At 45.4% G+C, this 22,053-nt stretch overlaps 1 protein-coding gene across 1 annotated transcript; it reads left to right on the top strand.

The window, feature by feature from the left end:
* Positions 1-3,400: 3,400 nt before the first annotated feature.
* Positions 3,401-21,775, top strand: LOC143785038 (uncharacterized). Its single transcript, XM_077273696.1, has 4 exons — positions 3,401-3,893; positions 15,177-15,300; positions 15,822-15,895; positions 20,737-21,775. The coding sequence occupies exons 1-4, from the start codon at positions 3,578-3,580 to the stop codon at positions 21,270-21,272; spliced, it is 1,050 nt and encodes a 349-aa protein (XP_077129811.1). The 5' UTR covers positions 3,401-3,577; the 3' UTR covers positions 21,273-21,775.
* Positions 21,776-22,053: the final 278 nt, after the last annotated feature.

Raw genomic sequence — 22,053 nt, 5'->3', positions numbered from 1 at the left:
TGGCTTCGGAGCGCTGGAACTTCTTTCTTGCTCCGGACCAGATGGGGTTGCCGACAGACTCCTGGCGATGCTCCCGATGATGGTCTTCTTCCACCCGGCCTCAGTGCTCAGCTGCGTCCGCCGGGGTTGGTGGATCAGCTCGTCCGCTCCGGTCTGCAGGAGGTCAGCGTCAACTGTGGAGGTCTGGCTGCGGTGCCTCTCCGGGTAGCTGGGGGAGTCCTCGGCTCCGACCCCACGCCCCGGCTCCGGGCGGCTGGCCATGGCGTCCTCCATGTGGCTCGCTTCTTCTTCCTGGTCCTTTTCCCGCTCTCTCCTTCGTGGGCGGTATCGTTTTCTCGGTCTCCGCCCTCCATTGAGGATCAGGAGGCGGATCTCTGCTGCTGACGGACACGTCCTAACGGTGCAGAAATATTTAGACTGGGCGGCCATTGTCGTTCGCGCTCTCCAGCTTGTCCACGCCTACTCCACGCCCCTCTTCTCTCCTGCGCTCTCCTCAGCGCTGCAATGGCGGCGACTTTTGGCGGGAACTTTTGGCGGTAAATGGCAACACACAGTCTTTGCAATAAAGTACAGTCCAAGCACAGTAAATCACAGTTCCAAGGCACACATGACCTGATTCTTCAGGCTTAAGTAGATCCTGTTCGTGACGCCAAGGTTGCAGCGCCCCCACTGCCGCAGGGCCGAGGGGTACCCGGTACCGGGCCTCTGAGTCTCTGCGCTGGGGTTGTCACGGTGGCTAGGCCCCGGTCCGTGACCCTCCCGAGGGGCGCACAGTGAATGATAGATGTAGATGATGGTAGTGGTGGTGGTGGTGCGGTGCAGTAAATAACGAGGACACCAGGTTGCAGTCTCTTTACCTCTTTACTGAAGATCTCTGGGTCCTCAGTCCGGAATACGGTTCACCAGGCTGCGCAAGTCCGGCCGGTCCAATGGCACCTCCAGAGTTCCCTTTGCAGGTGGAAATCTGTGCCTTCCTGCTAGCGCTATGTGTTGTGGTCCTCCCCTGCTGTGCTTACAGGATAGTACCCCACAACTGTTGTGTCTGTTTCTGATGTACCCTCACAACTCGTTCGGATGATGTTCTTCTCCTCCGTCCCTCCCTGATGTTCTGGTTAGGACGGCACCCGTATGACGAGTAGGCTCGGAGCTCTTCCGGGACCCTAGAGTCGCCCCTCTCCTAGTGCGCCCCCCATGTCTTCATAGGTGATGTATGTGAGACAGCCCGCCTGAGACTGACTGTCCTGCCGTTGGTTTGAAGTATTGCTTGGAGATAGGTATATAAATACTTCCTCGGCGTTCCGGCCGCCGGTTGTGCGCCTCAGTAGGATGTTGCCTCGGTCTTACAGCACGACTCCTACTGGTATTTCTCCTCTTGCTTTGATCTCGTTTCTCACTCAGCACAATATATCTCGCTTCTAATCCTTTCTTAGGGCACCGCCGCTATACTGAGCAGGCACAGTCCCGTGACGTTCTTTCTTGTAGCCAGGCCTCTGTCAGGGTCCCAAACCTGACAGGGACCCTACCGAATCTTCCCCCACAACACCCTCTGCCACAAGGTGTTGCCTGGTCCAACCCAGTCAGCTTTCTCCTCTAACTTCCTGCCTGACCCCCAGTTTACCCACAGTGGTGAGGAGTGGCCTAATAAATAGCACCCTTAGCTCCCCCTGGAGGCCCGACTGTGAAATGTATTGGTGTATGTGATACCTGGTCAGATGAACTCCTTCAGTGCCATGAGACGTACCATAGCCCCCTTAGCGGCGGAGCCACAGTACTGCAACGACCAGGACTCTGGGGAGCTGCACAGGCACATCGCGTTGGGACATTTTTTTCATTCATAATTTGATATCCTTCTGCCCCCAGTCTCAATGGTGCAGGTGGTGCATATACATTTTTTGGGAGGTGGGAGAGGTGGTGATTTCTCTCTATTACTTTTGCAATGAAATCTTTTCGGCCAGACTGGCAGGACAGAGAGGATTCCACTCGTCTTCAGACTTCTTCGGCACTGCTCTCTACTCACCAGTTCATTAACTAATGTTTTCAGGCAACATCTTCTACGCAGTGGTTCCAGTTGATTGCCGAGGTAAACCGCTTGTGAACTGATGCCATCCACATTCCACACCATGAAGAAGTTGACCATTGGCCAGCGCTTGGTGTTTCGGCTATGCTGTATGTGGCGCACATTTGATCTGTGGTATCAACGCCTCATTTGGTTAAATTATTAAAAATGATCACCTCTGGTTTATTTTCCTCTCCAGACTCAGGTTCAATGGTGTCGTCATCATGAAGCGAAGAGGCCAGAATCACCATTTTCTTCTCGCGAGGGATGTATGAAACCAAAACCTTCCCATTATTGAAGCCAAGCATACTACTGTATTGTTTTTTCCATTTTATGAATGATCTGTATCAGTCTCTGCATCATCCTGCTCTGTTCCTGAATCATTTTCACATTCTTCCACCTCATCCTGAGATGAATTGTCACTCTGTGCCCCTAAATCTTCACCCGGCGTGGGGTCTCCCTGATCAATACCAGCAGACTCTTCATTTCTTCAACTTGAAGAGGTTAGATAAATCAGACATGTTACTGGTCATTTCAGCTTGAATAAAAAGAGGAAAAATTAACCTTCAAATGTCAGATGAGTTCAGACGCAGTGAGCGCGAGAAGCCACAAAGGTCAGATCTGCTCCACAGAAGGTCTGCTGGAACCCTGTGAGATCAGGTATCACAGAGCCTGGAAAGACCAGAAATAACGGAGAGAGGTTTTCTGATCATTTCGAGAGGAGAGACACTAAACTAACTGAGCTGTGCCTATCAGATCAGCTGCGCCTGATGGAGGGTTAAGGGAATGGGTGGACTGCAATGCCAAGACACATTATTAAACTTGGGGTTATATAGGTTGGAAAAACTAATGCTGAGGGGCGATCTTATTACAATGTGCAAACATTTGAGGGGACAGTACAGGGATCTGTGAAATGATCTTTTTATACCTAGGTCTGCGATGGTGAAAAGGAGCATCATCTACATCTAGAGGAAAGAAGGTTTAATCGTAATCACAAATGCAGATTCTTTACGGTAAGAGCAGTGAGACTATCGATCTCTGCCACATGATGATGTAATGATTGAGGCACTAGTATCCTTTCTTGATACATATAATATTACAGGTTATGGGCACTAGATTCTGTGATGGACGAGGATTCAGGGATCTCGTCTGATTGCCGTATGTGGAGTCAGGAAATAATTTTTCCCCTAATATGGAGCTATATTAATGTCTGCCCCACAGGGTTTTTGCCTCCTTTGGCTCATCCTGTGAGGTTGCAGGTTGAACTGGATGGACTTAGGTCAACCTTCAACCTTAAAACTATGAACTATGAGCTATATTAAAAAGATTAGATTAGCAGAAGGCGATCCGTAACCTCCGAGCCTTCCATGCATGAGGAAGTGTTAGAGACAATCATGGCTGTAGAGATAGTTCACAATGAACGAAAAGGAAGATAAAAGCTCTTGGGATCTAATATCAGAAAGACTTTGTCTCATTTCAGTCCTTCCAGTCACAAAGAAAAGAGCGATCTGAGGAGAAGACATGGATAGCGATGAGATGAGACATTTTACTAAGAACTTCAGTTTTGATAAATGTAAGAAAGGAAACCAAGGCTTCAACCGCATCCTCATCCAACTCTTTGGCCTCTTAGGTCACGGGAAGTCGTCGTTCATTAATACCTGCATCTATGTCTGGAGAGATTGTGAGTTCGAGAACTGGGCGAAGGCAAAGGGTGCAGATGGAGGAGCAACAACAGACAGAATCCCATATGAGCTGATGGAGAACATCACCCTGGTGGATAACAGAGGCTGCATTAGGATGGATGACCAAGAATCAGGAGTCATCTTCGCTCAGCTCGGTGAGTACTGAGGGATCTGTATTATTAGGGGCCAAGAGTTTCAGGAGAGAATTAAGGAAATTGTAATGGTTTTTCTAGAACTTTTACAACTCAAAAACATCGCAGAGATGGTAACAGCTAGAATTAGGGTTCTGTTTATTTACATGAGAAGATGTCCGGCTCCATCAATTCATATAACACAAGTACAACTGGGATTGTTTTATGATGAAAAAAGCCATGGTCCATGGACAGAATTAGAGCTCATCCCGCTCCCTCTATTGTTGGGAATCTCCATTTCCCCTTGGAGAACTTTTATTTAGGAACTGTCCAGTTTGATGTATGGAGAATAAAAAATCCACTGAAGAGAATATTTTCATGCCGCAGTCGCTCCCATAGCTCGATGTCCAGGATAGATCTGACACTCGCCATTGATATTAGTCTTAATTATTTTGACAAATTAGCCTTCGAGTCCAGGGATCTTTCAGACCAATTTCACAGGTGGTATCAGTGTATACGGTAAGAACAGCCTAGATTGTGGATTTTGAACCACTGGAAATCCATTTTATAGAGTCACAAAACCCTCAAGTCACAGTTACTGGGGTTTTAGCTGCTGATTACCTTTGGGATAACTTTAAGGCCTTTTTTCAGGGTATTTTTAATTAAGAACATTGCAGTAATGGGAAAGAAATGTAAGGAAAACAATAAAAAATGCAGGATACTCAGAATGGATTGTAGGAGTTTCTGATCACAACAATAGTCGTCTTTTGCAGGATAGAAACATTCCTGTTAGTCATCGAGGCCTGGGCAGGATGACACAAAGCTCAGCAACAACATCGCACCATAGAGGCCATCGGTTCTTGGAAGGGGGAATATTCGAGGTTGAATTTTTCTATGAGACGTATCGCTCTTCTTATGATGCTTTGGCAGCTGATGCTTGTGCAGTGACAGGTTCCCATAGGAGGTCTACAAAAACTATGGGACTGTTATTTACCCCATATTGTCTCAGACATTTGACAGGGTCTGTAAGATGGGTCAGTGGCCAATTAGTGTGACAGAGGGAATAATTACATTATCACTGAAATAAGCTAAGGCTCTTCTGGAGAAGACATCACAGAGGTCCATTAACCTGTTAATGATGTGGACATATCCAAAATTGTTGTGATCAGGCTTAAGAAATGTATCCATCCATTAATACATGGAGATCAATGTGGCTTTACTGCTAAAAGGTGAAGTAGAACCAGAAACACATGGGCCACTTGCACATTGAACAAGTCTGTAGGAACCTGTTCACACCACCAGAATACTTGAAGACACAAAAGAGCACAGTGAGGTCAAAAATACTCTGTTGTAAAAAAAAAAAAAAAAATCACAGTAATCAGCAAGTGCTAGTCAAAAGATGTAAAGAAAACAGGGTATTTAGTTGATACGTTTTTTTGCAAAAAAATGTATACTAAGCTGCTCCACCAAATCGTCAAGGTATACCCTTATAGAGCAGTCCTAACTAATGTACAGAATCCCTATCTGATGTATTTAAAACCTGATCATCTGTATAATACCTGTATAAGCAGGGTTCAGAGAAGGACTATCCATGTGGACATGTAGGATGGAGCAGTTAAATGCAAATGACCCACAGAGGAGTGGTGGACTCCCCAGTTTTTTTTGTTTTTTTTTTACAACAGAGTATTTTTGACCTCACTGTGCTCTTTTGTGTCTTCAAGTATTCTGGTGGTGTGAACAGGTTCCTACAGACTTGTTCAGTGTGCAAGTGGCCCATGTGTTTCTGGTTCTATAATTGTTCTCTTGTTTCTACAAGACTGGGGAGTCCACCACTCCTCTGTGGGTCATTTGCATTTAAGCTGTTCCATCCTGCATGTCCACATGTATATTTTTTTCTCTCTGAACCCTGCTTATACAGGTACTATACAGATGATCAGGTTTTAAATACATCAGATAGGGATTCTATACATTAGTTAGGACTGCTCTATAAGGGTATACCTTGACGATTTGGTGGAGCAGCTTAGTATACATTTTTTTGCAAAAAAATGTATCAACTAAATACCCTGTTTTCTTTACATCTTTTGACTAGCACTTGCTGATTACTGTGATTTTTTTTTTTTTTTTACAACAGAGTATTTTTGACCTCACTGTGCTCTTTTGTGTCTAAAAGGTGAAGTAGACAGAATCTTAGGAGAAAGTTTGCTGCTTTGTAGTTGGGATAAGCAGTTTTCCTCTCCATCTGGTCTTTGGATGCCTCTAACATGTTTGACAGAGTGGAATGGAGATTCCTTTAGAAGGTTCTGCAAAGATTGATCTTGTAGTTATTTATTCAATAGACTAAGTTGTTATATTAGCTCCCAAGGACCAGAGAGAGAGTTAACCGGGATCTGTCTAACTAGCTAGAGGAGAGAAGGGAAGATGGCAGCAGGAAGCAGTTGGAACAGAGATGAGATGAGGGCAGCAGAAAGCAGGTGGAGGAGAGAAGTGCAGAAGGAGGTAGAAAGTAGTTGGAGGAGAGAGGGGAAGATGGTGGCAGAAAGCAGTTGGGCGAGAAAGGGGCAGAAGGCAGTAGAAAGCAGTTGGAGGAGAGATGGGAAGATGCTGGCAGAAAGCAGTTGGAGGAGAGAGGGGCAGATGCTGGCAGGAAGCAGTTGGAGGAGAGAGGGGCAGAAGGCGGTAGAAAGCAGTTGGAGCAGAGAGGGGAAGATGAAAGCAGAAAGCAGTTGGAGGAGAGAGGGGCAGAAAGCGGTAAAAAGCAGTTGGAGGAGAGAGGGAAAGATGGTGGCAGGAAGTAGTTGGAGAAGAGAGGGGCAGAAGGCAGTAGAAAGCAGCTAGAGGAGAGAGGGGAAAATGGTGTCTGGAAGCAGTTGGAGGAGACAGGGACAGTTCGCGACAGAAAGCAGTTGGAGGAAAGAGGGGAAGGTGACAGCATGAAGCAGTTGGAGGAGAGAGGGCAGATGGTGACAGGAAGCAGTTGGAGGACAGTACAGACCAGGAGTCATCTTCTGTTCCCGCATTCTGTTTACCTCACTCCTTCCATCACCTGTTAGTTTGACTGCTGCAGTTTATGTATAAAATTACAGCCAACTGGAAGCTCGTGAGAACTGAGCATTATTGCAGGTACGGGGAGGCTCTGCATTGTGAAGGACGGAGTGCTTCACCATGTGGTGATTATAATTACTGCAGGTCCCTACCGACCCATAAATGCGGGACTTTACTGAGAGTGGTGTCCACATTCACCCAGGAATTCAGACATCAGCCTAAGAGAAGTATTCAGACAGGTCAGGGACCCATCAGTTTTTGAGGCCACCTTGACGATGGTTGATGGGCAGATATAATTTGGCCAAATTTTATGCTAAGCGTCTCAATTTTTTTTCCTAATATTCAAAAGCCATATTGCTATTCATATTTCATATATTTCACATTGACATGACTTAGCATGATAGAGTGCAACCTTTTTTTTGTATAGTGTGTAGCTAATACAGGGATCACCAGTGACATTATACACAGGAGCTCTGTATATAGTATACAGTGTCAGTGTACAGAAGACACACTGACATACCAGTGACATCTCTAGTTGAAGGCCTTCATCTTTCTTTTATTTCTTCATCCAGAGCAGACCGCCTGTCAGGACTCTGAACATTTTTTATTACCTTTTGTGCATTACTGCCCTTTTCCAAGATGGCGTCTTTGGTCTCATGTGCACTTGTCTTCCTGCTATAAAACTCCACCCCAGCCTTCAGTCTGTGCTAGAGTATTCTGCCTTGCATCCAGCTCCTGACCTCTGGTGACTCCCTGGCTATATACCTGCTCCTGGGAACCTGTGTTGGAGATCCTGCTACTCTGCTCTGAGTTCCTGCTGCATACACCAGTTTCCAGTAATCGTCCTTCATCTGGCTGTTTGTGTTTACTTCCATCTGCATTTGCTGGACATGTAAGCTGTTTCTGCTCTGCAAAAACCTGAGACTATTACCCAGACCTCCCTGGTTGAGCTAAGATATTATTTGAACTGCCTAATAAGCATATCTCTCTGTGTTGCGGACTAAGCAAGGACTTATTTGTGTCAAGTATCCTCAAGAATAATTGTGCTTCATAGACTTTCTGCATGATTGCATTTTCCTCTGAAGTTCCCTATAGACTGCTAAGCTGCGTTTAATATTTACACCAAGTGTTGTGGACTTGAGTTTCTCTCTGCACCTGTTTGAATCACCATGTGATAATATAGACTTTACCACTTATAAAACTGTGTCCTGTAGTTGTCTTGTTCCATGCAAAGAGTCTCCTGAGTTATCCCCTATAATTATTACACCGCCATCACTTCTTTCAGCCAGGACTAGTCTCTACATAAAATCTCTACATAAAATAACAGTTACCTAGAGCACCACTTCCAGAGCACATTCCCCACTTTTTCCCTTTCTTCTACACTATACAGCTGGATACAGACATGCACCCACCATTAATATATAATTAGTAGTGATGAACGAGTATACTTGTTGCTTGGGTTTTCCCAAGCATGCTCGGGTGATCCCCAAGTATTTGTGAGTGCTCGGAGATTTTGTTTTCCTTGCATCAGCTGCATGATTTACGGCTTCTGGACAGGCTGATTACATGTGTTGGTTCCCTAACAAACAGGCATTCCTCACATGTACTCAGGCTGTCAAGCAGCCGTAAATCAAGCAGCTGAGGCGACGAAAAATAAATCTCCAAGCACATCCAAATACTCAGAGATTACTCAAGCGTGCTCGGGGAGACCCGAGCAACAAGTATACTCGCTCAACACTAATTAGTTATTAGTGATGAGCGAGTATACTCGTTGCTCTGTTTTTTCCGAGCATGCTCGGGTGATCTCCGTGTATTTGTAACTGCTTGGAGATTTAGTTTTTGTTGACGCAGCTGCTTGATTTACAGCTACTAGCCAGCCTGAGTACATGTGGGGGTTGCCTGGTTGCTAGAGAATCCCCACATGTAATCAAGCTGTCTAGTAGCCGCAAATCATCCAGCTGCAGCAAGGAAAACTTAATCTCCGAGCAGTCACAATTACTCGGGGATTACCCGAGCATGCTTGGGAAAACCCGAACAATGAGTATACTCGTTCATCACTATTAGTTATTATTGCAACCCACCATTCCAAATATAAATTATAATCCACCACTGTGTCCCCAACCATAAATAGCCATTTTACCACCAAATATATAAAATAATTAGCCCCTGTACTCTTTCCTCAATTCAATATCAGTCACTGCAAGTTCAACAACCCCCACTATGTACCTCCTGCTCCCTCGATTCACAATTACATAACACTTCTGCCACAATTTATTATGTCATGTCTCCTCTCTCTCCCACCCTCTATTCCCTGCTCCCCCCCACATTCAATACATCATTTTCTCTCCTTCACCCTCAATGTATCATTATTTGGTGCCCAACCCCAGTTCATCATCATTTACTCCCCCACCCTCAAAATCCATCATTATTTGCTCTCACCAAGTCATTATTTGCTCTTGTTCCCCCCCCCACCTTCAATTCATCATTTGAACACTCGGCCAAAGCGATATTTCCAGTGTACGGGGTTGTCAAAAGAGGCATTTGCAGTGCCCCAGAGTCCTGGTCGTTGCAGTACTGTCGCTCCGCCACTGTCATGTCGGACGCTGTTCATACTAGGGCGTTCGATGGACCGCGGTAATTCCGCTTTTGTCCACTATGCGCTCAGTGGCGTTGGCTAGATTTTGTCTAGCTGGTCCGGGGTTAATTTAGCAGGTGCTCGGATTGGAAGCTGGGTCACGCCCACTGCCTTTAAATAGTTCTCCTGAACATTGGGCATCGCCGATTATAGCTTCTGTTTTGTGCTTGGTTATCTCGGTCTGGAGTGGTGGTCTAGGAAAAGGAGTATCGTATCTGGTGGTGTATATTTCCTTTCGTCATATTTTCCTCCTTCCTATATTTGTATTTGTTTTGCCCTGTGCACTTATTGTGTATTCCTGAGTGACTGCGGCGTGGTGTATATTTTCCGTTATCCTTGTCTGTGCTAACTGTGGGTATTGGTTAGTGGTCTCTTCACTGGGTGGTGGGTGGAGGTTTCAGCCTAGGTTTGAAACAGGAGACAGGGTGAGGGTGGAGGCCCAGACATGCACACCATCAGTGTAAACTCTGGGAGAGGGTCAGTCAGGGTTTCCCAGAGTTGAGGGAAATCGCAGGGGCCTGGGTTATTAGCTCTTGCCTACCTAGGCTTCCCGTGACAGCCACTAAGGGGAGTGATGTTACATCTGATGGCACTTAAGGAGTTCACCTGACCAGGTATCACAGTCACACATTACACTTCACACTCTGGCCACCAGGGGGAGCAAAGGGTTCTATGTATTAGGCCACTCCTCTGTTATGACCTGGTGGTTAAGGAGCAACATGGACGAGCTCTGAGGAGATGGTATCTTTACTGACCGCAGTTCCTGAACCTAACACAACACTAGAAGTAGCTGTGGAATGTTCCTGTCACTCCCTAGACATCTCGTCACAGCCGGAGAGCTAACTACCCCCAAAGATGGAAACAGGAAAGCTATCTTGCCTCAGAGAAAATTCCCAAAGGACAGACAGCCCCCCACAAATATGGACTGTGAGTAGAGGGAAATGACATACACAGAATGAAATCAGGATTTAGCAAAGGAGGCCACTTCTAACTAGATAGACAGAATAGGAAAGGATACTGTGCGGTCAGTATTAAAAGCTAGAAAATTCCATCACAGAGTTTACAAAAAATCTCCACACCTGACTAACGGTGTGGAGGGCAAATCTGCTTCCCCAGAGCTTCCAGCTTAACTGAATATGAAATACTGACAAGCTGGACTAGAGCAAACATAAAATGAGCTGAACGATTAAGTCCACAGCAAGTGGACAACAAATGAACATGCAAGGACTTATCTTTGCTGAACTGGACCGACTAACATGGAAATCCAAGGAGAGATCTGAATCCAACCAAGAAACATTGACAGCTGGCACAGGCTGAAGATCAGAGCCAGGCTAAATAGCAGAGCAGGAGAGACGATCAGTGGAAGCAGCTGCTAAGCTAAATCCAAGGAGCAGCAGTTCCACTTAAAACCACCGGAGGGAGCCCAAGGGCAGAATTCACAAAAGTGCCATTTACAACCACCCGAGGGAGCCCAAGAACGGAATTCACAACAGTACCCCCCCCCCTTGAGGAGGGGTCACCGAACCCTCACCAGAGCCCCCAGGCCGATCAGGACAAGCCAAGTGAAAGGCACAAACCAAATTGGCGGCATGGACATCGGAGGCAACAGCCCAAGAATTATCCTCCTGGCCATAACCCTTCCACTTGACAAGATACTGAAGCCTCCGCCTCGAAAAACGAGAATCCAAAATCTTCTCCACCACATATTCCAACTCCCCCTCAACCAACACCGGGGCAGGAGGATCAACAGAGGGAACAACGGGCACCACATATCTCCGCAACAAAGATCTATGGAAAACATTATGGATGGCAAAAGAGGCAGGAAGGGCCAAACGAAAAGATACCGGATTAATAATCTCAGAAATCTTAAAGGGACCAATAAAGCGAGGCTTGAACTTAGGATAAGAAACCTTCATAGGAACATGACGAGAAGATAACCAAACTAAATCCCCAACACGAAGCCGGGGACCAACACACCGACGGAGGTTAGCAAAACGTTGAGCCTTTTCCTGAGACAACGTCAAATTGTCCACCACATGAGATCGGCAACATCCTACTGAGGCGCGTAGCCGGTGGCCGGAACGCCGAGGAAGTATTGGGCTCCATGCATTACTTCAAACAGCGGCAGGGCAGTTAATTATAGGTTGGCTGCCTCACCTAAATCACCTAAGCAGACAACGGAGGCAATTGTGGGAGAGGGGCGTCTCTAGGGTCCCAGAATAACTCCAGGCCTACCCCATCATACGGGTGCGTCCTAGCCAAATCATCTGGGGGACGGAGAGAGAAAGAACATCAGAAACAGACACAACAGTTGTGAGGACTATCCCGTGGTGCTCAGCAGGGAGGTACTACAACACCCAGGCGCTAGTAGGTAGGCACTGATTTCCACCTGCAAAGGGAACTCTGGATGTGCCTTCGGACTGGCCGATCTCAGCCAGCCCTGTTAGCAGTGCTCTGGATTGCGGATCCCGAAGCCTTCAGTAAAGAGGTAAAGAGACTGCAACCCTGTGTCCTCGTTATTCATCGCACCACGCACCAGCATCACACCTTTCATTGGAAGCCCCTTAGCAGGGTCACGGACCGTGTCTAGCCACCGTGACAGCCCCAGGACCGAGACAGAGAGGCCCGGTACCGAGTACCCCGCTGCCCTGCGTCTGGGGACGCTCCACATTGATATCCATGTCCCATATTCATTAGTAGGGTCGATGCTCGTGTACTAATCATGCTACATCAGCCCCTCGAAAACGGTGATGGTTGTCTCATCCCCCAATCACTTCATCATTTGCAGTCCCCCTCCCCCACTCACTTCATCATGTGCTGTTCTGCTACACCCCTCAGTTCATCACTTGGCAGTCCTACTGCCCCTCACTTTATAATGTGCAGTCCCCCTCCCCCACATCATCATTTGCAGTCTCCCTCCCACCTCACTTCACCACTTGCAGTCCCCATCCTTGTCCCCCTCACCCATTTGATTCAATTTATCAATTAATATTAATATTATAATACATTTTTATAGCGCCATTTATTCCATGGCGCTTTACATGTGAAAAGGGGCAAATATAGACAAATGCAATAAACATGAGCCAAAAACAAGGCACACTGGTACATAAGGAGGGAGGACCCTGCCCACGAGGGCTCCCAGTCTGCAGGGGATGGGTGAGGATACACTAGGAGAGGGTAGAGCTGGTCATGCGGCGGTTCAGCAGACCAAGGATCACTGCAGGTTGTAGGCTTTGTCGGTAGAGGTGAGTCTTCAGGTTATTTTTGAAGGTTTCGATGGTAGGCGAGAGTCTGATATGTTGGGGTAGAGAGTTCCAGAGTATGGGGGAAGCACGGGAGAAGTCTTGGATGCAGTTGTGGGAAGAAGAGATGAGAGGGGAGTAGAGAAGGAGATCTTGTGAGGATCGAAGGTTGTGTGTAGGTAGGTACCGGGAGACGAGGTCACAGATGTGAGGAAAAGACAGGGTGTGGATGACTTTGTAGGTCATTGTGAGGGTTTTGAACTGGAGTCTCTGGACGATAGGAAGCCAGTGAAGGGCTTGGCATAGGGGAGAGGCTGGGGAATAGCGGGGAGACAGGTAGATTAGTCAGGCAGCAGAGTGTAGGATGGATTGGAGTGGTGCCAGAGTGCTAGAGGGGAGGTCAGAGAGTAGTAGGTTGCAGTAGTCAAGGCGGGAGACGATAACGGCATGCACTAGTGTTTTTGTGGCTTCGTTGTGGTGGAATGCGCGGATCGGGGAAATATTTTTGAGTTTGAGATGGCAGGAGGAGGCAAGGGCTTGGATATGTGGCTTGAAAGAGAGGGCAGAGTCGAGGATCACCCCGAGGCACCGGGCGTGTTGGACTGGGGAAAGTGGGCAGCCATTGACCTTGATGGATAGGTCTGGTGAAGGGGTAGAGCGAGATGGGGAAAGATGATGAATTCTGTTTTGTCCATGTTCAGTTTTAGAAAGCGGGCAGAAAGGAAAGATGAAATAGCAGACAGACATTGTGGGATTTTGGTGAATAAGGATGTGAGGTCAGGTCCGGATAGGTAGATCTGTGTGTCATCGGCATAGAGATGATACTGCAAACCGTGGGATTCTATGAGCTGTCCCAGAAAGAAAACGTTACTCATACTGACCTCAATGACGATCTTCTGCAGGCACAGCTCCGCTTCTGGTGTCCTCGTACAGGATGGCGCGTACGCGATGATGTCCTCGTGTACACGCTGTCACCTGAACAGAAGTCCAGAGAACGGAGGGAGCCGGAATTGTGCAGCCATTCAGGTTAGACGGCTGTGGAGCTCCAAGAATGTTCCCACCACCAAGGTATACGCCACACACAGATCTTCATTGCACGATGGGGCCCGGTGAGCAGAAGCTTAAGAGGTTGGGCCCAGATTGGGCTGCCCTTTGTACTCCTGCTCACTGGACCCCATATAGCAGTAATGCCCTGAATGAAATATCCCATAGAATTATTTTGTATTTCACTTTGTAGCTTACAATGATAAAAAAGCCAGAATTCTACTGGAATTCATTAACTATTAAATATCTCAGACACTAGAGCCGATCTGGCAAAACCCAAGTCATATTCTTAATCAGAACAAAAACTTAATACAAAACCGTTCAGACGTCGTTAGCACCAAAATCCCCGTACACCGGCATTATTTATCATTTGTATGTGGCATTATTGGTAATATTGGTCTTGACATAGTGGACCCCGTACAGTAATAGTATAGTGATATATGACGGTACTATTATTTATATAACACTGTATTACTTACATTTATTACATAGAAAATGATCTTATTACTACGTTTTTCTGTTACATTGATTGTATTTGTAATGTTTTTATGACATGTTTTTATATACATTTTTAATTGCCATTTAGCTTTTTATTTCTGAGTAGAGTAGGGAAGTATAAGTGTAGATGAATAGTAAAATGCCTTTTCATACAATCATTCTGTTTACAAGTTTCTCAATGACAGCTCACGTTCAATATCTTTTTCTTCAATATCTTCAATAATTACGTGAGGGAAGATCAATATCTTCTCTCACGTAATCTCCGGTCCTCCTAAGACCTCCTTCTCTCCTCCACACTTATTCGCTCCTCACCTATTCGCCTCCAAGATCTCTCCCGAATATCCACCATCCTCTGGAATTTTTTGCCCCAACACGTCCGACTATCAACCACATTTGGATCCTTCAGACGGAACCTGAAAACTCATCTCTTCAGGAAAGCCTACAGCCTGCACTAACCCTGCTGCCTCCTCACCACTACCGGAGCTACCGCCTCACCAACACCGGAGCTCCTGCAACCCCCGACCTACTGTCTCCTTCTCCATAATCCTGTAGAATGTAAGCCTGCAAGGGGAGGGTCCTCGCCCCTCTGTATCAGTCCGTTATTGTTAGTTTGCTTACTGTAAGTGATATTTGTATTTTGATGAAACCCCTTCTCATGCACAGCACCATGGAATCAATGGTGCTATAGAAATAAATAATAATAATAACATGTCGGGTTACTGCTGTGAGGCCCATAAGAGTCTGGTTACGTCAGTGCCGCCCACTTACCACCTCCCAATACTGATCTCCGAGAAGACGACTGGAGGTGACACTTGTGTCTAACACTGATTTCTGTTACCTCTCCAGGGAATCTGCTGCCACTGGGTACAGAAGTACAATGGGGAGAGGGATTCGGACTTTCAGAAAGGATGGTCAAAGCCGAGAAAGAAGTCAAAACCTCCGATTTCATCTTCCCAGTATTTGTGCACAGGTGAGTAAGAGACCAGACACCAACATGTTGGCTCAGTGCTACAACCAAGAATCCACATCAGTGTGATATAGAGCAGAAGTTCTGTACATAGGGGCAGTATTATAGGTGATACTCTCCTCAACAAAGAAATTACAATCCTGCCTGAAGAAGGCGCCGCTGTGCTCTGAAAGCTGCAAATATAGCTTTTTCTGGTTAGTCAATTAAGGGATCACTCATTGAATATTTTTTGTCATTTTTGGTCATAAAAGTATTTACATAAATTTCTCTGGCTAGCACGGTACCACAATATATTTTTTTATTGTACATCATAATCCAGATGTGCTCATGTTGTGTCATTTTTCCTCATTTGCAGATTAGCGACGTCTCCATCCTGTAATTTCCATAATTCTCCACTCTTCCTTCTTGGTGTTGTATCTTCAGGGCTGCGGAGTGTGTGGAGTTATCGGCTATTGATTTGTGTCTTATTCTCCCATTTACTCATCGTTCTCAGGATGATTTCTTATTGATGTAATTATTTTCAGTGTAAGAAAAGAAATCACAAATACAGAAAAAGAAGATCTGAAACTCTTATTCCAGACCGCACAGAAGCTGACAGGTAAGATGCTTTCTATATTAAGGGTCTGCATTTTTTTCATCCATGGGGGGTCTGCGTATCTCCCTCCCACCAATATCTCAGCAAAACATTGATTTTTCTCACATTCGATATTGTGGTCACCTGCAGCTAGATATTGGCCCCACAGCCTAAAAATAGCAGCCATCAGCTGCCCCAGAAAAGGCACATCTATTAGATGCACTAATTCTGCTGCTTTGCCCGGCTTTTCCCACTTGCTCTGTGGTGGTGGCAAGTTGAGTAATGTTTATGGGGTTGATGTAAGCTGTTTTATGGCCGACAACATAAATCCCACAGGTTAGTAAGGGAGAGGCATCTATAAGATGCCCCCATTACTAACCCATAGTTAGATTGTTAAAGAAAAAATACACAGCCAGAATAAAGTCCTTTAATTGAAATAAAGACACTGACACCTTTACTTGAAATAAAAATAAAAAAGCAAAAGCTTTAACTCACCTTACACATATTTCATTGAAGACCTTCTCACCTGTAAAAAACAAAATAATAAACAACCATATTCCTCACCTGGCCAATGAAATTATCCAGTTGTTCCGTGACGAGTCTAGCTCTGCTAGCGGTGACGTCACTGAAGTGGATGAAGTTAATCTGCTATGAACTCCGCTCACCTTATTCAAGTCACCGCGAGACACTGATGCTGAATATGATGCTGGCATCATGCCAATGTTCAGCATGCCATCTAGATGTAGCAGAGCTAGACTCATCACGGGACATCTGGATTATCTTCTCATCAGACAGGTGAGGAATATGGTTGTTGGGCATAAAGGTGAGTGCAACTGTGATTTTTTATTTTTATTTCAAATAAAGCTGTCATTGTCTTTATTTCAATTATATGTTTTTATTCTGGCGGTGCCTATTTTCCAGTATAACTATGGGGTTAGTGGTGGGGGTATTATAGATGCCTCTCCATTACTATCTCCTGGGCTTGATGTCAGCGGCTTTAAAACAACTGACATCAACTCCAAACCTATTACCCTACTTGCCACCTGTCATGAACCGAGGGGTTCTTCTGTTTTGATATGATCTGTCTTATTGTAGAAAAAACACTTGCGAGGGTCTGATGTAGGCCTGTGTTGATGGCAAAGGGGACAGGGCCTCCGGTGAGTTGGCTGGCAGGGGCACTGGGGTTGGCTGAAGGCTTACCCCCTCTCCAGCTGGCGGTGACTGGCATCTGCACATCCGGTCTCCGGTTGGCCTCATAAGTGTCAGTGATCTGCGCTGCTTTGTCCGTGTCTTTTGGTTCTCGGTCAATCACAAACTATCGTACCTCAGCTGGGCAAAGATGTAGGAACTGATATTTGATCATCGGGTCCCTCAGCTGCTCAAAGGTGGTCGCTGACAGTCCTTGGATCCACTGGTCAAAGTGGGTCCTGAGTCCATGCACCATATCGTTTTCTCTTAATATTGCTGGATCAGCCTCAGACGTCCATCACGGTCTTTGGCAGGGAGTTGTTCCAAGGCCATCTGCAGGTGGAGGTCCAATCCGCCCTGGTTGCAAGTAGGGCCAGCATTCAGCAGTTGGACCTCAACAGCAGCACCATTTGCGCTTGGACTGGCTTCTGCGTCCGAGGGGCTCTGAGCGCTTTCCAGTTGCACCAGAGCTGCAACCAGTTAGCTTTTGTTTTTGTCCGTGGCGGCAATCTGTCTCAACCCGCAAAGGGCAATAAGAGTGTCCTTGTTATGCTGCTTATACCAGCCTTCTCCAAGCGTAGCCATCATCGCCAAATAAAAGATAGGATAGAAAAACAAAGAAACAGGTAGGGGTAATCGCTTTACACACTATTGTCTCAGGACTAGTAAACACTGAGTTCGTTCTCCAAAACTTTCTGTGCAGGGTCCTCGCAAGAACCATGCAAGTTTTTAGTGAGAGGAATGATTGCTCAAACCAGATCACTAAGGCTCTATTATCCCACCGCTCTGCCACCAATATGTCATGAACCAAGGGTGTTTGGTTGCCCAGTTCCTTGTTTAGGGATTTATTTATATCCCACTTCCCAGTTCCGATTTGGAACTGGCAGCTCTCTGGTGCCCCATTACCCCTAAGGTCAATCAGGGAGCTGCACCTAGGATAATTAGTCACCAGAAAGGCTGCCTGCTATGTACTGGCTATTGATTCTAAGGAGAAAGGCGTGCACTCTGGAGATATAGGGCTGGTGCAGGCTGAACCTTGATGGAATCCAGATAACTCAAAACTGAAGAAAACAACCGCACTCAAAATATGAATTTGCATCATAAACGTGAAATTTTTAATAGGGAACACCACAGTGATTTAGTCAAGTGTTGAGGGCACTTGACTAAATCACTGTGGTGTTCCCTATTAAAAATGTCACGTTTATGACGCAAATTCATATTTTGAGTGCGGTTGCTTTCTTCATGTACTGGCTATTGGGCACACTGCAGTCAGGGCAATATAACTACTCCTGCTCAGGTGGGAAATATAATTATCAACACCGTCTGTCGCTGCCAGTTTCCCCAAAAGCTCAGGACACTTCGCTGCCACCAGCTCCTATTACTATGATTAATAGTGGGTCAGGAGTCAACCTAATCAGTAGCGTAATTTACTTCAGAGGACATTGGCGGTACATTTTAGAGCAAGGAGAACATTACTAGTAAATTTTATAGCTTTACTCCAAAAAGATTAGGCAGTGTTTACAAAAAGTATAAAAAAGATATTATACGATGAGACAATTATAGTATGTACAGAACGATTACAAAATAAAAGGGATTAAAGATGAAAAGCACTTTCAGTTCTCTCAGATAATGGCAGGCCATGTTCCGAGGGAAGGGCGACACATCCCAATGCATCAGAGCAGATTGCAGAACTTCTGTTAGCTGACTTCCTGGGCAAAAGACCCCTCCTAAAATGAGGTTCCATATTTTATACCCTCTGCTCGTGACATCACTGAGTGGTCTGAGTTATGAAATGCACTCCTCTTTTCTCAGAGGGACTCAAACTCACTGAAAACTCATAACCCTCGTCGCTCAGGGATGGAACTTCATATAGCGATGACTGAACTACTATTCTTCCGAGCATGAGCTGGGCGTTAACTTGAGTCCAAACATGAAGTATCTGTATGACCCGGTTAAGTAGTAATCCATTTCTTGGATTCTGCTGGTACGGGAAATTAGAAAATGCACTGGTGCGTAGCTCTACTGATGCACATTCCAAAAATTTAAGATTCCCCCTATCTCACTTAATCGATGCCATTATATTTGGTCTTAAAATGAACAATGTTGTACACAAAGAGATGGCCATGAGGCTGTAAGCTGCTTTCAACCAGTTCAGAGCCATAAAACTAACTAGCGAGACTGCTAGCACACTGGTTTCACATTACAGCAGGGGAGAGGGAGAAGTGGACTTACACACATATGCTGCTGCGAAGGGGGGAAGCTGCAAGGGGGATCAGGGCTGGAGCCTGCTAGTACAAAGCCAAAGAGCTGTAGCAGAGCTGTGTAGACATGCATATTCATGACACCACCGCACCAGGGCAAGTGGTAAGAGTCAGACAAAGACCCAGAATTGGTGCATCTAATAGATGTACCTTTTCTGGGGCAGCTGCAGGCTGCTATTTTTAAGCTGAGAGAACCAATATCCATGGCCCCTTCACAATCTGAGATTACCAGCCCCTGGCTGTCTCATTTAGCTTGGCTGGTTGTCAAAAATGGGGTGGACCCCACGCTGTTTGTTTAATTTTTATTTAAATAATTTTTAAAAATGACATGGGACCCCATTTTTTTTTTATAACCAGCCATGATAAAACTCACAGCTGGGGGCTGCAGCCCGCAGCTGTTGGTTATGCCTGCACTGGTTATCAAAAACAGAGGGGAGCCCACATCATTTTTTTAAACATTTATTTATAGCACACAATATTTTGGTCAGAGTTTTATATTGCACTCCTAAAATAATGGTCGGTTCTTCAAAGAAAAAATATAAGTCCAGTGGTAATCAGTAACGTCAAGCACTCAAATATTGCAATCCGTAATAGATGAAATAAAGTATATGCATTTTATTTTGGGAATTCACAGCCGACAATGAAAAACAGAAAAAAGTAATCCCAACGTTTGTGCCTTTATGGCCTTTTTCAAAGGTTTTCTGTAGGTAGGAGATTCGGTGTGTGCGGCGTGTACCCTTCAGGCGTGGTGAAGTGTGTCACATCTCACCACACCTGAAGGGTACACGCCGCACACGCCGAATCTCCTACCTACAGAAAACCCTTGAAAGGCCATAATGCTGAAACGTTGGTACTACTTTTTTCTGTTTTTCATTATGTGGATTCCCAAAATAAAGTTTATATACTTTATTTAATTTATTACGGATTGCAATATTTGAGTGCTTGAGGTTATCTATTACCACTTTATTCATAGCACAGGCGCCAGCTGATGAATACTCCCATCAGTGGCACCTGTTCATGCTGCTATCTACGACAGCAGGCGTATGCGGATGACAGTAGTATACTGCTGGCTCACATGCTGCCATCAGACACCGTGGGAACTGCAGCTCTCTGACCAGTGGTAACGATCTTATCGCTGATCAGAGCCCGTGTTTGCCGTATTATCATGTTGATGACAGACAATGGATGTTTGTGCTCCCCATTCAGATCAATGGGGTTCGGGTTCAAGTTCGATTTCGGGTACTGTTCTGGTACCTGAACCAAAATTGTTTTAGGGGATTTTGGGGACAGGTTGTGGAACATTAGAATTAGCTGATCTCACACCAGGTTCTTTGGAGTCTGAGCGATCAGTGTATCTTGTGTGACAAATGATGGAATCTTTGGATCTCTTCTTACCTTGTGTCTCTTGTCTTCCAGGAGTCGTCCCAATAGTCGTTCTCACTCATAAGACAGCGGGGTCTCTAACTAAAACTGAAGGAATATTCAGGGACATCGGAATTGACAGAATCTTTTCATTTGAGAATTACACTAGAGAAGATCACATGAAAACCAGAGGGAAACATGAAGAAGTCCTGAAATTCTTCTGTGAAGTCATTAGAGACGTTCAGTTTCAGGTGGAACAACCTCGAGATCCTTCGGAGGAGATGAAGATGAGGAGGAAATTTGTGCTTAACTACATCCATGAGTGTGATATAAAGGAACAGCAGAGAAAAGTCGAAAAGAAAAAGGCCTTAGACCAAGCTCTACAGGAGAAGAGACATACGCAACAAGAAGAGGAGATGAAGAAACAGAGCCAGAAAGAACAGAGAGAGCAGGAGGAGGACTTCAAGAGACACCAGCAAGAGCTCCAACGGGAGAGGGAACGTGATCGAGCTAGACAAGAGGAGGAAATGAGGGCCCAGAGAGAAAGACAAGAAAAGAAAAAGAAAAAAAAATTCCTTGGATTGTTTTAAAAATTAAAAAAATTCATGATCCAGACAAGAGCAGAAGGTGGAGACCTGTACTAGTTCCCACAATATAAAGGAACAGCAGAGAAAAGTGGAAAAGATGAAGGCCTTAGAACATGTTCAGAAAGAGAAAAAGCTCATGCAACAAGAAGAGGAAAAGAAGAAACGGGGATAGGAAAAAGAGAGGAAGCAGCAGGAGGAGGAATACAACAGTCTCAAGCAAGAGCTCCAATGGGAGAGGGAATATGAACAAGCTAGACAAGGGGACGAAATCAAGGCATCGAGAGAAAACCAGAAGAAGAAACCAAGTTTATTTGAAAAAATTCTTAAAATAAAAAAAGATTCCTAAAAGAAGAATCAAAAGCAGACAATGGACCCTCGTTCCAGTTACCAGTATTCTGGGTTCCGAGCTGACATGTCTCCCCATCTGCTGCTGGTTCAGTGTTTTACTTCTACATTGTACTAGATCATCATACTAGATACATTGTAAGAATAAAAATCTTTCCACCAATGGACATTCTCATGTTTTCCTCTATGTACAAGACAGTAGAAACTTATTAGTGTCTGTGGACAGAAAGTTTGTTTTTTAAACCATCAGAATTATAAATGTTTTCTTACGGTGAGTGATTGCTCGGGAAGCGATGGGAAGAAGGAGATTGGGCCGGGAAAGCCATAAACCTGAGATCAGAGTGAGAAATAAAGAAATGAAGAAGCAGAAAAGCCTGCAAACTGAAGACGAGAATCTGTTCAAGGCAAAGTGAATTGTACAAAACTTAGTTCAGCAAGT

The sequence above is a fragment of the Ranitomeya variabilis genome, chromosome 7 (genome assembly GCF_051348905.1).
Source record: "Ranitomeya variabilis isolate aRanVar5 chromosome 7, aRanVar5.hap1, whole genome shotgun sequence".
Taxonomy (NCBI): domain Eukaryota; kingdom Metazoa; phylum Chordata; class Amphibia; order Anura; family Dendrobatidae; genus Ranitomeya; species Ranitomeya variabilis.
The sequence above is the reverse complement of the archived record's forward strand: the minus strand, read 5'-3'. Positions and strand labels throughout refer to the sequence as shown.